Here is a 15611-nt window from a genome sequence, read left to right as displayed (position 1 = left end):
TTTACGGTAGATAATTTTGTTAACTTGTAATATGATTGTAACTACATCATATTCTGCTTCATATGTAGTGTTAAGTTAATTCGTTGGTAATTAAAGATGGTACGTCCTAGTACCTAAAAAAAGGAGCTCATCGCCCTCAGTAGGAGAGAGGGATCGGAACTGCCAAGAGTCCACACTGGACAAGAATAAGCACAAAGCTATTATTGTGTTTTCTTGGAAATATCATTTGGGAAATATTAGCATTTTTCTTTTCACTATTTTCATTAATTTGTATAAGTTTGATTTTTGACGCATCTGATAGGCACCCTTGCACTGAAGTACAAAGCGACCCCAGCCATTTTTTCTTTGATCAATAAAGTATGACTACTACTACTACTACTACTACATTTCTAACACGTGGAGAGCATTCTAACAGGTTGTATAACTGTCTGGTGCGGGGGGGGTGGGGGAGCACTGGGGAGCACTGCACAGGATCAGTCAGATGCAGAAAGTAGTGAACTCAGTCAGCTGCATCATGGGCACTTGCCTCACCAGCATCCAGGACGTCTGCAAGGAGCGACACCTCAAAAAGGTGTCGTCCATCATTAAGGACCCCCAGCATCCAGGACATGCCCTCTTCTCACTGTTACCATCAGGAAGGAGGTACAGGGGCCTGAAGGCACACACTCAGCGATTCAGAAACCAGTCTTCCCCTCTGCCATCCGATTTCTGAATGGGCGTTGAACCCGTGAACACAACCTCACTACTTTTTTTTTCTCTTTCTGCACTACTTACTTAACTTTTTTAATATATAGAAATAGAAAACCTACAGCAATGCTGTGCTGAACATATACTTACTCTAGAAATTAACTAGGGTTACCCATAGCCCTCTATTTTTTTAAGCTCCATGTACCTATCCAGGAGTCTCTTAAAAGAACCTATTGTATCTGCCTCCACCACTGTCGCTGGCAGCCATTCCATACACTCACCACTCCCTGCGTAAAAAACTTACCCCTGACATCTCCTCTGTACCTACTTCCAAAAACCTTAAAACTGTTCCCTTTTGTGTTAGCCATTTCAGCCCTGGGAAAAAGCCTCTGACTATCCACATGATCAATGCCTCTCATCATCTTATAGATCTCTATCAGGTCACCTCTCATCCTCCGTTGCTCCAAGGAGAAAAGACCAAGTTCACTCAATCTATTCTCATAAGGCATGCTCCCCAATCCAGGCAACATCCTTGTAAATCTCCTCTGCACTCTCTCTATAGCATCCACATCCTTCCTGTAGTGAGGTGACCAGAACTGAGCACAGTACTCCAAATGAGGTCTGACAATGGTCCTCACAGAATTATTTAAATTCTTAAAACTCTGCATCTTCATGCCTTTGTTCTCACACACCCCATCAAGGTTTCACTTTTGGTTTGCTGTAAACTTCCTTTCTCTGTTGTTGCACTCTAACCTTGGGAGTTGCGCAGAACGTCCTCTGTACTGCAGCTTGACCAATGCTATTTGCAGCCTCCTGAAGTTCTGTGTTGGCCACATCACACTGAATAAATGCCAGTTAGCTTCAGCCCAGGATAAAGTCATTAAGTAGATTCTTGGAGCTTCTGAATCACCTCCACATCATAAATGACTGTGCTTGACTTGGGCTGTCTCATAAATCTGAAAGAATATATTGTATATACACTTCCACTGTAAATTACAATTTTTATTATCGCTGCATAACAACAAATTTCACGACATTTGCCAATGATTCTGATACAGTGATGATGTGGGGCTGGGTTGGTTGACTTCCATCAACCACAACCATTTTGCTTTGTTAGGAATAATTCCAGCCTTTGGAGGGTTTTGCCCTTGGTGTCACTGATGTTTTACAAGGACTCCTTGAGGCCACACTTGGTCAAAAGCTGCCTTCCTGCCTTCATGTTAAGGGGAGTCACCCTCATCTCAGACCTTGCATTCAGTTCTTTGGTCTCTACTCGCCAAGGTTGTGATGTGACTTGAAACAGAGGGATCCTGGTGAAACCCACACTAAGCTACAATGGTCAGGTTATTGGTGAGTAAGTAATGCTTGAAAGCACTCCTGATGCTATGTATTATCACTTTGTAGATTATTTCAATGGACTCCCTTGTGTCTAAATCTTACATATCTTCTCCTCTTTGATTTGCTGAATGTTGAGGACACTAAGTAGTGTGAAAAAGAAAAAAATTCTGCACTACATCTATGATCTTCATGTTCCTTTTATTTGTGGCTCCTAGATTTAAATTTACGTCATTTAAGAGGTACCACAAAATCAGGCAACTTTGCACTAATACAGGGGTTCCCAAACTTTTAAAAGGCATGAACCAAACCATTAACTGAATGGACCATAGACCCAGGTTGGGGCCCATTTCATTAACCAAACAGTCTGTGGATCCAGGTTGGGTTACCCTTTCATTGACCGAACGGTCCATAGACCCAGGTTGGGGACACTTTCATTAACCAAAGGGTCGGGTCTGTGGACCCAGCTTGGGGACTCTTCCATTTCCTCATAAGGCATGCTGATCCTAGTAAATCTCCTCTCCTCCCTCTCTGAAGCTCGCACATCTCTCCTATAATGAGGCAACCAGCACTGAATATAATACTCCAAGTGTGGTCTAGCCAGAGTTTTATGGAGTTGCAACATAGCCTTGTGGCTCTTGACTCAGTCCGCTGACTAATGAAGGCCAATACACCATGCACATTCGCAATCACTATATCAACTTGAAACAGCAGACTTGAGGGGTCTAAGGACGGATTAAGCTCCATTTACCACCACTCAGCCCAGCCTGTATCCTGTCAATGTCCCATTTTAATGGAGAGTAATCCCCAAGCACTTCCATTGCAATACTAAAACACCATTATTCTATTGTGCATCCAAGCTTCCGCTTTTTTTTCTGAATCTTGCTACTGTAAAGTTTAGTTAGTATTCTGGAACTTTATCAAAAGCACTGTTCAGTTTCTGCACTCACATGTTGTGACTTTATCCTGCAGAGTAAGCTTAACTTGCTCAAGGCACCTGGAGAAATTAAATGCAGATCAGTAATTAAATGAATCTGTAATAAAAAAGCTAGTTCCGGTGATAATGACAATAAAACACGGATTAGGTTAAAGCCAAAAGGAAACCTGCCATGTTTACTAAGTCTGACTTAAATGTGGCTCCAACCTCTTCAATGGGCTTAACGCATAACAATCTCCTCAACTCAAGGATGGACAATAAATGTTGATGTTGTTTGTGATATCCATAACCCTAGAATGTATAAAGAGCAAGTCTTTTCACCCTTCCTTCTGTCTATTGACTATCTATTCTAACTGGAAAGAGCAGCTTGATTCAAATAATTTTGCCCTGATGAAGTCCTTTTTAATAAAACCAAAAATAATTTAAAAACTTCAGTTTAGGGTTCAGTGTCAAAAATTACCCTCTCAATCTGTCTCCAAATCTCTTACGATCTGCTGTTTGCCAACACTGTCCATAACGTCGAAAGTTACTGTGACCAAGAAAAATGGATTGGGAAACGCTTTGCCTTTCTGCAGTGAGTATTATGAACTCTCTAGTTCTCAAAGATTCACACACAAAGCCAGACATGAATTGGTAATGTGCTTTATTCAAAAGTTAGCAAATGAAAACCATAAATCAATCTTTAATTTCACTCTGTGATTAAAGCTTTTCCATTGGTTGAAAGTCCACTCCTATCTGTTAGACCACATGTAATAAATTCTGCTTTTCTAGTGACCCTATATGTCCAACTAAAAAGTAAAGCTATTTCTGATAGCTAAGAAAATAATTTTTAAAAATGGACTAAATATCAACCTTTCAGTAACTGCTGTCACTCAATTGAACCAAAATATTACTCAGATGGCTGGTGTTTTTCAGAAGATAGACTGAAGCATGACTCTAACTTCCATTATACTAGCTGGCCCTTGTTCCCTTGCTGATCATGGGGCAGAAGATTATCTTTGAGCTCCTCTGTCTGCAGTTGACCTGTACATTTGTCCAACAGCCCAAAGAGGTGGGCTACCTCTTCTGCTTTTGATTATGAAAAAATTCCTTTCAGGCTAAATATTTGGAGTGTTTTTCTTGTGCTGCTGTTTGCTTAGCTACCATCCTGCTCAGCTGGCTGTGAACGTGGAATTGCTCACTTCCTCATGCATCCTTCAATTGCTCTCCCCTTCCTCCATTACTCCCACCTCCAATTGTATTCCAAGCTCTATTCAAAGTGAATTTTAATCCTTTATGAACACACTTTCACATAATTTGGTAACCAAAATTGGAGGCAGTAATTGGTAATGAAAGGACCATTGTGCAACTAGTGAAGCCTTTTCAGCAACAAGTTGGTGGAGGATTCAATGAGTTGAGTGTCATCTGTAGGTAGTAAGGAACTGCCAACATCTGGGTCAAAACTCTGATGTATGGGCCTATTCCTGTGCTATACTGCTCTCTATATGTTCTATTCTTTCAGCCTTGATTTCTTTTATGGACTTCCAAGTGCATCAAAAGGAGTAGATTTATTCAACTTTTATGTCTGACCGCTGTTTCCCAATCTTAGGTAGCTGCTTGGGATTGAGGATGATTGGTTTCCACTCTGGTTCTATGGGTTCTGAGGTGGCTAATGAGGTCAATGTGGAAGCCATTAGAGACTGTTAGAGCAAGTGGGAGGGTTTGGGTGACTACGAGGCTGTCTGTGTTGCTGCCATCTGTACTGCATCTGAAAGCGCTTACAGGTACTTGGCCTCAAGGTTTCCAATATCTTCCCAAATGCTTCTTATCTTGGAGTACACAGGAGTCCCTGGGTTTATTTCATATTTCGAGGAAGCTTTGAGCACGTCTTAGAATCTCATCCTCTGTTCATCTGGTGATCTCCATTACAGAGCTTTGATTAAAGTGGGATTTCAGGAATTGAGCAAATGAGGAATACAGTCTGCCCAACATTGCCGAGTGACCATGGAGGCAACACTGATGTTAGTTGTCTTGTCATTCCTGAGTACTTTCAGGAGTTTGTGTTGTGTTTTTCAGTGCCTTCAGATGTAGTCCAGGTCGCAGAAGCTTACGGGAGGTCAGGAATCATTGCTATCAGGTAGACCAAGAGTTTGATATCAGATCTGAGGTCCTGATCATCAACCATTCTTTCCCTATCTCACACAACCATCTCCCAGTGAAGGCAGGCGTTAGTGATGGAATTCACTGCCACCTTCAATTGATCGTTTAAAAAAAAGTTTGGTTTCCGTTACTGACCACCAACCTCTTTTCCAGCTTACTCAAAGTCATCCATTCAACACCAAGAAGTGTCAACCAGTCCGCAAACCCGCACCAGGTTATTCACACAATACCCTGGCATTTCCACCAACATATAACGCTGTGACCTCATAAATGCAGCTTGCTGTCAGTAAGGTGATCTGCACACTCTGGGATCGTTTGTAATAGATGGAATGGCGGATGTGTTAACCTGCACACTAAAAATCAATTATGAGCATGAATTACTTTGAGAAATATTTACTAAGTAGTAAGTAACAAATGCGGGCTGCTGGCGTAGTGGCATCTGCACCGGACTCTGAGGTGAATGGTCCCAGTTTCAAATCTGGCTGGCTCCTTGCATGCTTTCCATCTGTGCCGAGTTGAGCGTCGAGCTGTAACTCAGTCTCATGAAAATCAGACAATGGCAAAGGTACTGCCCGATGCGCCACAAGGCGCAGAGAGGAACAACACACACACTTCAGTTAGTAACTTTCCTACCGTTTCTCTTTGACTCTCAACATTTTCTTATAATGTTGAAACAGTTCTATTTCTATCTTTAATATCTCTTTTTTCCCCTTTCAGGGTTCTTTTGAAGGCCCAGACTTGGAGATACATGCTGACTTTGGTTCTTTGCAGGAATGGGACCTGCTCTCAGGGCCCCATGACTGGCCGGTTTTCGATATACCAAAGACGCTGCCTGGAAGAGTAGCGTGCCTTCAGGGTGCCGGATTTTCGTGGCTCTGGAGGTGGGCGGATTCGAGGTCAGTGCCATCGCAGAAAACTGGTGTGTCATGGGAGTACACGGAAGATCGAAAGCAGCGAGCTGGCTGTTGGCTGTGTGCCCAGGGACCTGAGATCTTTGGGAACAGGGCTCGGAAAAAGCGACGCAACAGACTTTTAGCATCTGTAAACCAACAAGTTGTTTTGTTATGTCTCCCCTCTTGCTGTGAAATGGGGACATCTCTTTTTCCCTTATTAGGGAGAGAGAGAGCCTGTGGTATGTCGAATACCAGGTGAACAAGTAGTCTTTGGGGTACTGCAAGTCTGTTTGTTTATTGGTGCTTTGCTGTACACTTGAGTGCTCAGTGGGGGGTGCTGATGCTTTTTTTTGCTGGTGGGGGAAGGGGGGTCAATGCTTTGCTGCTGCTTATGTGTGGGGGGGAGCTGGGGGGCTTTGGGGTTCTAACATTTAACTGTCATTCATTCTCTGGGGGCATTCCTCTGTTTTTGTGGATGTTTGTGAAGAAAAAGAACTTCAGGATGTATATTGTATACATTTCTCTGAACTTAAATGTACCTATTGAACCTATTGATCACCTCCCATTAATTCTCTTTAGTCTGAGGAACATCTCAGTGGGGACTTTTTATGCATCAGGTTGTTAGGACCTGGACGGAGTGCACAACTTGAATAGATGACTGAAGGCACTTCCAATAGGGAATTGGATAAATACTGATGGAGAAAAATGATTTGTGGGCAATTGGGAAAGGATGGGTTATGAGAGCAATTGGAGAGGCTCAGTTACAGAGCTGACCCTTGTACAGGGACCGTGGGTTAGATCATGGATAATTCTGTAATTCTAAATCACTTTAGCAACAAAATAGTTACCACAGGATGTCATAATTGAATTATTGCATGACATAGATGAATAAATTCTGTGTGTTTATTAAATATAAGAAATTAAGAAGGATAAAATGTAAATGCTTGACATAACTGATTGGATTGGCTTGTGGACCCAGGAAGAGCATACTGGGAGAACTGAGGAAGAGAGGCATAAACTTCATTTCTTGCTTTTCTTTTAAACTTGTCTTGTTTTCGGATGAAACTCCGCCTGAAATGCTGTTGTTTAAACATTAAGGCGCCTTGACCAGAAGAGGTGAAAGATCAGCATTAATTCCCATCCACTCTGGCCGGAAGGCTGCCTCATACTTAAACACTCTTAGGAAGGGTGAATTGGGCAAAGTGAAGTTTGTAAGGTAGACAGTATCCCCACCAGCAAGGTAAGCACCCCAGAAGCCAAATGTGCCAATGGTCATTATGGTGTGATTACAGTGGGCAAGAATGGCAAAGTCCTTGTGTGGATTTGATTCATTTCCATCTCCTGAGAAATAGACATCGCCTTTGGAGACATCTATATTCTTCCGACACCAATCAATTCCATTGCTTACCACTATGAAGACAGCATCCTTGTATTTATTCCTGAAGTAGGACATGGCTTGTTCCAAATATTTTTTATCTCCAATCACACCTTTCCACACCTTGCGCATAACACGCACGTAATCTCCTCTTCGAACGTGAACACCAATGTATGTAACATTTTGACGTGATGCTGTTATTTTCCGTAAATACAAGTTGACTTCTTCTGTGACGAACTCATGAAAAGAAAATTCCTGAAGGATTTCATTCCGGATATGGTGGTAGAATGTCCAAGAACATGGATATCCCACAAAATTAATATAATCTCCTGCGATATTTTTATACTTGTCTTCCATCCAGTCAGACAGGTGGTAGTTTTTCCATTTAATCTTCTGCTTAACCTCTTTCTGGAGAGTGGGAAGTGTAATCTTGAAATTCTGAGACAGGAATTTGGCCATTTCTGGGGAAATGTAGGCTTGCTTTTTGTTTAATCTGGCCAAAGCAAATAATGTTGCATATTGTCCCATCTGATTACCAAGCCTCCCTATCGGGTGTATTGTCCACATGCCTTTGGATGATCTGATGGCTTTGAGTGATTCATTCTCATCACACTTTGGAATTTTAATGGTGCTCATCACAATGGTCATGTTTTCCAGCGGCTTGAAGTCATTCTTCCCAAATAATATTGACATATTATTTGCTTTGTAATAGACTGAGAATAGGGATACACTGAGAACTGAAAGCAGAAGCAATATTCGAAAGCAGTGTGGCTTGTCATTGTATTGATTTATGCAAGTAGTTGCTAAGTTGGCCATCCTTTCACACTCTGCCGTTGACCTTCTGCTATTCTCTCAGCTCAATCACACTTCCATCAAAGTCCTAAAAAGGAACAAGAAAGAAAATCAAAATCGATAAGAACACAGAACATAGAACATAGAATAGTACAGCACAGTACAGGCCCTTCGGCCCACAACGTTGTGCCGACCCTCAAACCCTGCCTCCCATATAAGCCCCCACCTTAAATCCCTCCATATACCTGTCTTGTAATCTCTTAAACTTCACTAGTATATCTGCCTCCACCACTGACTCAGGCAGTGCATTCCACGCACCAACCACTCTCTGAGTAAAAAACCTTCCTCTAATATCCCCTTTGAACTTCCCACCCTTTACCTTAAAGCCATGTCCTCTTGTATTGAGCAGTGGAGCCCTGGGGAAGAGGCGCTGGCTTTCCACTCTATCTATTCCTCTTATTATCTTGTACACCTCTATCATGTCTCCTCTCATCCTCCTTCTCTCCAAAGAGTAAAGCCCTAGGTCCCTTAATCTCTGATCATACCCCATACTCTCTAAACCAGGCAGCATCCTGGTACATCTCCTCTGTACCCTTTCCAATGCTTCCACATCCTTCCTATAGTGAGGCGACCAGAACTGGACACAGTACTCCAAGTGTGGCCTAAACAGAGTTTTATAGAGCTGCATCATTACATCGCGACTCTTAAACCCAATCCCTAGACTTATGAAAGCTAACACCCCATAAGTTTTCTTAACTACCCTATCCACCTGTGAGGCAACTTTCAGGGATCTGTGGACATGTACCCCCAGATTCCTCTGCTCCTCCAGACTACCAAGTATCCTACCATTTACTTTGTACTCTGCCTTGGAGTTTGTCCTTCCAAAGTGTACTACCTCACACTTCTCCGGTTTGAACTCCATCTGCCACTTCTCAGCCCACTTCTGCATCCTATCAATGTCTCTCTGCAGTCTTTGACAATCCTCTACACTATCTACAACACCACCAACCCTTGTGTCATCTGCAAACTTGCCAACCCACCCTTCTACCCCCACATCCAGGTGGTTAATAAAAATCACGAAAAGTAGAGGTCCCACAACAGATCCTTGTGGGACACCACTAGTCACAATCCTCCAATCCGAATGTACTCCCTCCAGCACCACCCTCTGCCTTCTGCAGGCAAGCCAATTCTGAATCCACCTGGCCAAACTTCCCTGGATCCCATGCCTTCTGACTTTCTGAATAAGTCTACCCTGTGGAACCTTGTCAAATGCCTTACTAAAATCCATATAGATCACATCCACTGCACTACCCTCATCTATATGCCTGGTCACCTCCTCAAAGAACTCTATCAGGCTTGTTAGACACGATCTGCCCCTCACAAAGCCATGCTGACTGTCCCTGATCAGACCATGATTCTCTAAATGCCCTATTTCTAAGAATCTTTTCCAATAGCTTTCCCACCACAGACATAAGGTTCACTGGTCTGTAATTACCCGGACTATCCCTACTACCTTTTTTGAACAAGGGGACAACATTTGCCTCCCTCCAATCCTCCGGTACCATTCCTGTGGACAACGAGGACTTAAAGATCCTAGCCAGAGGCTCAGCAATCTCTCCTCTCGCCTCGTGGAGCAGCCTGGGGAATATTCCGTCAGGCCCCGGGGACTTATCTGTCCTAATGTATTTTAACAACTCCAACACCTCCTCTCCCTTAATATCAACATGCTCCAGAACATCAACCTCACTCATATTGTCCTCACCATCATCATGTTCCCTCTCATTGGTGAATACAGAAGAGAAATATTCATTGAGGACCTCGCTCACTTCCACAGCCTCCAGGCACATCTTCCCACCTTTATCTCTAATCGGTCCTACCTTCACTCCTGTCATCCTTTTTTTCTTCACATAATTGAAGAAACAAGAACACTTACCAAATACATTCTAAAGTGAGCTCAGTTCTTGCTCTCAAGGCAGGAAGTGGACTTTGCTGATATTTCTGTGGAAAGCATATTAGCTTTTATGCATCAGGTTGTTAGGACCTGGACGGAGTGCACAACTTGAATAGATGACTGAAGGCACTTCCGATAGGGAATTGGATAAATACTGATGGAGAAAAATGATTTGTGGGCAATTGGGAAAGGGTGGGTTATGAGAGCAATTGGAGAGCTCAGTTACAGAGCTGACCCTTGTACAGGGACCGTGGGTTAGATCATTGACATCCTACTGTTGCTGCGGAGTAAGGAATTTGGCTTCCTAACTGTCCACATTGGAGGGAGATCACAGTTCAAAAGCAGGGTTGCTACAAGCTATTTTCAGATTATACAAGCCCAGTCGCTCCAATCTTTCGACGTATGACAGTTCCGCCCTCCTGGGAATTAACCTTGTGAACCTACGCTGCACTCCCTCAATAGCAAGAATGTCCTTCCTCAAATTTGGAGACCAAAACTGCACAGAGTACTCCAGGTGTGGTCTCACCAGGGCCCTGTACAGCTGCAGAAGGACTTCTTTGCTCTTATACTCAATTCCCCTTGTTATGAAGGCCAGCATGCCATTAGCTTTCTTCACTGCCTGCTGTTCTTGCTTGATAGAGTTCTATATGGATGCATACTTTGATAATAAATTAACCTTTGAACCTGTTTATGCAAGATAATGGAGACCTTAAGTTCAACAAGCCTAAGCTCGTTGCACCATGGAGTCTGCACAAATTAACAATAATAGAATTTAACTCCATTCATTCTGTCGTAGTTTTTGTCGAGACTTGGACATGGACATAGCTACCCTTCGTTATCTGCATTCTGCCTTGCCTAAGAAATTGGACTGTGGAGTCAGCTGACTCTGAAGACTAGCGATATTTATTTTATTCTTAGTTCTTCTTTTCCATTTGAGTGTTTTAGCCAATGGCCCTGTTTGACCTAGCATTTATTGGTTTTCTTTTTCCCTTTAACAATATTCATATTAGAGTCTGTGAAATATCGACCTGCTTCAGAGTCTGTCACTCCACACTTGGGCCAAGTCTGAACCTTGGTGACAGCAAGTCTCGACCAGCGTAAAGATGGACCCAGCACAGAGACAGCAGCTGACCTTGGCCATGAGATTCATTGGTCAGGATGAATCGTCGAGGCAATGTGTTCCGTTGGAATTCCTATGCATGAACCCTCCAGCGTGACGGAAGGATCTAGCCAAGTAATGGACTCAGCAAAGTTTGAACAGTGATGTTTTGACATTGGTGGCTTGAGGAGAGGGTGCCTTCTATTCTCAGTGCATATCCTGACTCCACATTTCGGGAGTCCTGAGCACATACCGAGCTTCTCTAGTCTATGTTGAGTTTCTCCGGTATCCATTCCAGGCTTTTCAAGTCACAAGTACGCAGGTTCCCAGCATTGTGGTCCTATGACTCAGATCTGCACAACAAATGAGCGCTTCAAGCAGGCTTCTCAATTGATTCAACACTCAAGTCACGTGTAAATTCTGGAAGAGCCCTACTCCAAAAGCTGATCCCTGGCTGGAGTGTGCAAATGCACAAGTAAAGTAGGCCCTATCAAGAGTATTTTTAACCCCTTGATGAAAGTCATGGTACAGACTGGGAAAATTGAACTTTCATGTAGCAAATTAAACAGATCTACAGAGAACCAGCTAGCTTAGCGATGAAAGAAACCTGTCTATGCTGTCTTGATTGGTAAAATTTAATTTCCTCTGGAAAAATTGTGAAAGATAAATCACTGAGCAAAATTTGAAAAGTTTCCTTTTCTAGGTTTCAGGTTTCAAGGTTTCCCTAGGACTTTTCTCTATGTCCCCAGGGTTTTCTTTTTCCGATCGTTTCCAAGGCTTATTCAATGTGTTTAGGGTTTTTCAATGTCCTCCCCGTCTTGGGGACTCCCAAGCCCCCCTCTCGGCCCCGCCCGAGGTTTCTTGATCTCAGTCTGTTGGGGTTCCCAGGTCCCCCTGCCTCTTGAGTTCCCCATGCCTTCCTCTCCAGTTCCCCAGATCTCTCGAGTCTTCCCTGGATCTCGAGTTTTCAGGTTTTCAGGGCCGTTGAGTGCCAGCTATAGGGAGGGGGATTCTGTGGTGACTTCTTCAGGCCTGTGCAGGGCATCAGGGCATTGGGCTCCAAGGTTCTTAGAGCACCTGAATTAGTTAATTGTTGTTTAACAGTTATTAATAGTTTAAGAGTTTCTTGTGTTTTTCTCGAGTGACTTGCTCTCTGTAATGCGGTTTCCTGGTGCTTTCTGTTTAAGTTTATTTTGATAAATTCAGATCCTGTGTGAGTTTTATTCTTGAAGCAGAAGCAGGATTAGCTCCAATTGGAGGATCCTCACTTTGAGAATGATCCGTCTAATGCTATGTTCCCTCTAAGCTGTGCGCCTGTGCGCGTACACACGTTTTTCAACCAGCACATAAAGGAAATTAATGTGCGCACAAAAGGTTAGTTACCTAAAATAAAAAAAGAAAAATACTGCAAAATGTCTGTGAGAGGAATGGTGCGCCACACAGTCTCTCTCCCTCTCGCTCTGCGCCTTGTAAAGGCATGAAAAAGACATCATCATCGTCCAGCCAACATCGCACACGCGCAGATGCACACGCACAGATGCACACGCACGCACATGCCAAAAAAATTATACTTATTGAAAATAATATTTTTAGCTAACTGTTTCTGTTAGTCTGTTTTTCAAATACCACAATGCACGTCACTAATTTATGTCACTTTACCCTTCCTGTTCTGGTTTGTACAGCTGCATCACGGCAGCAGCCATGTTTGGCGGACAGTGTTCAGATCGTAAAGTTTACAAAGATCTCTTTCAAATCCTGTAGATAGCCTAGTAAATTTTTATTGAAAAAAATATTGATACACTATGTCGAATTCAAAAGAAGTGAAGGGCGTGAAGCGCAAAAGAACTGACAGGCTTAACAATTTCTTTGCCTGCTTCGAAGCATCAAACACTACAGCAAGGGGGAGAGCCAGTCCCGTTTTACCATCTGACCAGCCGGCTCCAATCATTGATCCAGAGCAAACACGGAGGACCCTTGCCAGGGTCAACCCACGAAAAGCGGTAGGTCCCGCCAACATCCCTGGACGTGTGCTCAAGGAATGTGCTGATGTATTAGCAGATGTCCTGACAGACATTTTCAACATCTCCCTTAGTAAAACCGTTGTCCCCAGATGCTTCAAAACCTCCACAATCATCCCTGTAGCAAAAAAATCAGTTGTAGCCTGTCTGAATGATTACCGTCCCGTTGCCCTGACCCCCATAGTGATGAAATGTTTTGAATGGCTTGTCAAGCCTCATATCACAGCCAGCCTCCCCTCGTCGCTGAATCCCCTACAGTTTGCTTATCGTCTAAATCGCTCTACGGAAGAGGCAATATCCACCACACTGCACACAGTTCTCTCTCACTTGGACAACAAAGACACTTATGCCAGAATCCTGTACATTGATTTCAGTTCAGCGTTCAATACCATCATCCCGCAGAGACTAGTGGAGAAACTGTCACTGCTTGGCCTTAGCACTGCCATGTGTCACTGGATTCTGGATTTCTTGACAGAGAGACCACAGTCAATCCGTGTTGGCAGGAACATCTCTGACTCCATCACACTGAGCACTGGATCTCCACAAGGCTGTGTGCTTAGCCCGTTGCTGTTTACACTGCTAACACATGACTGTGCAGCCAGATTCAAGGAGAACCTGATCATTAAATTTGCAGATGATACCACAGTGGTGGGGCTCATCAGCAAAAATGATGAAACAATGTACAGGGAGGAGGTCAAACACCTAGAGAGCTGGTGCAGGGATAACAACTTGATGCTTGATGTCACCAAAACCAAGGAGATGATCGTCGATTTCAGACGGTCTCAGCCTGAGCACACACCCTTCAGCATCAGCGGCTCCACAATGGAGAGAGTGGAAAAAATCAAGTTCCTTGGGGTGCAGATCTCGGACAATCTCACCTGGTCCAGGAACACCACTGGGATTGTGAAACGGGCCCAGCAGAGATTGCACTTTCTGAGGAAGCTTAAACAAGCATCACTCCCCACTAACATCTTAAGTACATTCTACAGAGGCGTGGTTGAGAGTGTGCTGACTTTCTGCATCACAACCTGGTATTCCAGCTGCAGACAACAGGAATTCTGCAGATGCTGGAAATTCAAGCAACACACATCAAAGTTGCTGCTGCACTTCTGCAGTCCTGACGAAGGGTCTCGGCCTGAAACGTCGACTGCACCTCTTCCTAGAGATGCTGCCTGGCCTGCTGCGTTCACCAGCAACTTTGATGTGTGTTGCTTGAATTTCCAGCATCTGCAGAATTCCTGTTGTTTGAGTTTTGTGACCTTGCACAGCTGATGGACATTGCGGGAACCTTTTTTACGTATAGTGCGGACTGTGAGTGAGGTTTTAGCCTAATGAATCAACTCAAAAACAAGCTGAGAAACCGTTTAGGTGAATGTCATTTGGATATGTTAATGAGAATCAAAAGCTATCAATTGGATGGAAATTCTATTAGTCTAGATAGAGTTTACAAAGAATGGGTAAATGCCAAAGGCAGGAGAGAGAAAATATAACTAGTGAATTAAATATGAATGTTATTTTGTTGTTATTCTGAGCAGTTTTATGTCAAATATTTTGCAAACCTACATAAACTGTGCCGTGTGTGCATTCAGTACGCACATACTTTTGTCACAGGAAAAAAATTTGCACAACATTAGATTTTTGCGCACACTGACTACTAAAAATTAGAGGGAACATTGCTCACCAGGGCCCTGTACAGCTGCAGAAGGACCTTTTTGCTCCTATACTCAATTCCCCTTGTTATGAAGGCCAACATGCCATTAGCTTTCTTCACTGCCTGCTGTACCTTAATGACTGATGAACAAGGACACCTATATCTTGTTGTACTTCTCCTTTTCCTAACTTGACACCATTCAGATAGTAATCTGCCTTCCTGTTCTTGCCACCAAAGTGGATAACCTCACATTTATCCACTTTAAACTGAATCTGCCATGCATCTGCCCACTCACCTAACCTGTCCAAGTCACCCTGCATTCTCATAACATCCTCCTCACATTTCACACTGCCACCCAGCTTTGTGTCATCTGCAAATTTGCTAATGTTACTTTTCATCCCTTCATCTAAATCATTAATGTATATTGTAAATAGCTGCGGTCCCAGTACTGAACCCTGCAGTACCCCACTGGTCACCGCCTGCAATTCTGAAAGGGACCCGTTAATCCCTACTCTTTGTTTCCTGTCTGCCAACCAATTTTCTATCCATGTCAGTACCCTACCCCCAATACCATGTGCTCCAATTTTGCCCACTAATCTCCTATGTGGGATCTTATCAAAGGCTTTCTGAAAGTCCAGGTACACTACATCCACTGGCTTTCCCATGTCCATTTTCATAGTTACATCCTCAAAAAATTCCAGGAGATTAGTCAAGTATGATTTTCCCTTGGTAAA

The 15611-nt window shown here is 43.3% G+C and overlaps 1 protein-coding gene across 1 annotated transcript; it reads right to left on the bottom strand.

Moving 5' to 3' along the window:
* Positions 1-7084: 7084 nt before the first annotated feature.
* On the bottom strand, positions 7085-7933 carry LOC140186786 (galactoside alpha-(1,2)-fucosyltransferase 2-like). Its single transcript, XM_072241358.1, has one exon. The coding sequence runs from the start codon at positions 7931-7933 to the stop codon at positions 7085-7087; it is 849 nt and encodes a 282-aa protein (XP_072097459.1).
* Positions 7934-15611: the final 7678 nt, after the last annotated feature.

This window comes from Mobula birostris, chromosome 23 (assembly GCF_030028105.1).
Source record: "Mobula birostris isolate sMobBir1 chromosome 23, sMobBir1.hap1, whole genome shotgun sequence".
Taxonomy (NCBI): domain Eukaryota; kingdom Metazoa; phylum Chordata; class Chondrichthyes; order Myliobatiformes; family Myliobatidae; genus Mobula; species Mobula birostris.
The sequence above is the reverse complement of the archived record's forward strand: the minus strand, read 5'-3'. Positions and strand labels throughout refer to the sequence as shown.

What these genes read in the sequence shown, in the direction of transcription:
- LOC140186786 (XM_072241358.1), bottom strand. Translation starts at nt 7,933, where the DNA reads ATGTGGACAATACACCCGATAGGGAGGCTTGGTAATCAGATGGGACAA.